Here is a 2248-nt window from a genome sequence, read left to right on the forward strand (position 1 = left end):
AGGCACTCCCTGTATCCACACACCCAGGCACTCTCTGTGCCCACACACCCAGGCACTCTCTGTGCCCATACACCCAGGCACTTTGTGTCCACACACCCAGGCACTCCCTGTGCCCACACACCCAGTCACTCCCTGTGCCCACACACCCAGGCACTCTCTGTGCCCACACACCCAGGCACTCCCTGTATCCACACACCCAGGCACTCCCTGTGCCCACACACCCAGGCACTCTCTGTGCCCACACACCCAGCACACACCCAGGCACTCTCTGTGCCCACACACCCAGGCACTCTGTGCCCACACACCCAGGCACTCTCTGTGCCCACACACCCAGGCACTCTGTGCCCACACACCCAGGCACTCTGTGCCCACACACCCAGGCACTCTCTGTGTCCACACACCTAGGCACTCTGTATCCACACACCCAGGCACTCAAATATTCAAATACGCTGAAATAGATAAATTAAACAATGTTTTGTTTTGAGACAGGGTTTCTCTGTGTACCCCAGGTTGTCCTGGAACTCCCTTTGTAGACCAGGCTGGCCTCAAACTCAAGAGACCTGCCTATCTCTGCCTGCCAAGTGCTGGGATTAAAGGTATGTGCCACAACTGCCTGTTCATTAAACAACTTTTTATGAAAAATCACTAAAAAGAAAATGTCTGAGAGCTTATAGCACATTCCAGTAGTTGGGAGGCTGCAGCAGGAGGATCACTTTGAGTCTGAGGCAAGCATAGACCACATAGTGAGTTCAAGGCCAGGGTGAGATCTTTCCTCAAAAAGCCTCCTCTCATTTTTTTTTTTTTTTTTTTTTTTAAATAAGGAAAGTTTTGCCAGCCTCTTACTGAGGATCTGTCCCTGGCTCTCCTTGATCAAGAAGTGGGACATGTAATGTGGCCTTGTCTCTCCCCTTCCTGTGCTGTCTCAGTCTCCTGCTTCTCCCACCATTCTCCCTCAACAAGGCCCTGACTTCTGTTTCTCATGTGCATAGTCCTCATCCACTTTCACAGACTCCGTACAGCACAGAGATTTGGATGAGCCTTGCCAACCACTGTATCCCGCACAGTGTATTTTCTGGCACACAGGTGGTACTCAGTATATGGAAGAGAGAGGACAGGGCAGGGAGGAGTATGAGGAAGGCACAGAGGGTCAACAAGCAGTAGAGCTGAGAAAAGAAAGGGAGCTATGCCAGGGAGAGCTACCAGGAGAGGAGAAGGGACACAGAGAAGCCTATTACCCTTTAACAGTTACATCCTCACCTGAACGAAGCTCTCTTGGGATCTTCCTGTGCTCCTCCCAGGGCTCCTCGCCTCGTGCCAGGTGGGAGATCATGTCTGATCTGTGCAGTGGAGGCCCTGCTCTTGAGGGGAGTTGGAAGAGGGGGAAAACACCAGAGCTGATGTGCTATGGCTCCAGTTTAGAAACCTCACAGGAGAACCCATGAACACAGACAAGGCACTGTAAGGGGGTGGGGTGGGGTGTCAATACCAGGAACGTGAAACCTATGGGTCCCAAATCATTGAAGAGTCTCAGACACCCCACGGCAGCACACACTTTCAAGTTCATGCATGATATCCCCCATTTGTCACCTGAAAAAGCGCTAAGTCTCCTAGTTCCCACCTTATCCCCTCTTATGTGATCTGACTCTGGGGCCAGTCACAGCTCAAGGCCAGGATGCTGCTTCTGGGTACTTCTGGCATGGCGGACCCTGGCTCCAGATGTACCAGCACTGATGCCAAAGGGCTCTTCCCTAACATGGAACGAAAGCTGACAGCAGACATCTGGGTTTGGAGGAGCCTGCTTACCAAGGGCAAGAAGGTTCTGGTAGTTCTCCAGCATCACCTCCCGATAGAGAGCCTTTTGAGGAGAATCCAGCTGACCCCACTCCTCCTGGGGTAAAGTCTATGGTTGTATCCTTGAAAGTCACCCATTTCTGAAATGACATATATTCTCATTCACCTAAGACAAAAAAGATTCTGTGTCCTTGGTTCCAAGGGAGCCTAAGATTAAGAACCTTGTCGAGCCCAGTGTGAACAGCAGCTGACCTCAGAAACAGAAAGCACCATGCAGAAGGGTGAAGGATGGGGCAGGAAGTGACACACTCTGAATTCTGGGCTTTGGCAGTGCAATTGAATAGACACTGTGTCACTCTGACAACCCATGGGCCCTGGAGCCTGACGCTAGTTGTTGTACATGTCTTGGGTGGAATGTTTTATCTTCCAGGGACAAGAATTACAAACATAATACACT

General features: G+C 51.2%; 1 protein-coding gene across 1 annotated transcript in view; it reads right to left on the bottom strand.

Annotated features, from left to right (window-relative positions):
* The window catches only part of LOC116086313 (zinc finger protein 74-like), a 5173-nt gene extending 3140 nt beyond the window's left edge, over window positions 1-2033 (bottom strand). Inside the window, exons 1-2 of the mRNA XM_031364632.1 lie at window positions 1804-2033; window positions 1258-1353 (exon numbers count right to left, since the gene is read on the bottom strand). Of these exons, the coding sequence (XP_031220492.1) occupies window positions 1258-1353; window positions 1804-1837 (130 nt within the window). The 5' untranslated portion in view covers window positions 1838-2033. The remainder of the gene's footprint in view (window positions 1-1257; window positions 1354-1803) is intronic.
* Between the last annotated feature and the right edge of the window lie 215 nt (window positions 2034-2248).

The sequence above is a fragment of the Mastomys coucha genome, unplaced genomic scaffold, assembly GCF_008632895.1.
Source record: "Mastomys coucha isolate ucsf_1 unplaced genomic scaffold, UCSF_Mcou_1 pScaffold12, whole genome shotgun sequence".
In the NCBI taxonomy this organism is placed as follows: domain Eukaryota; kingdom Metazoa; phylum Chordata; class Mammalia; order Rodentia; family Muridae; genus Mastomys; species Mastomys coucha.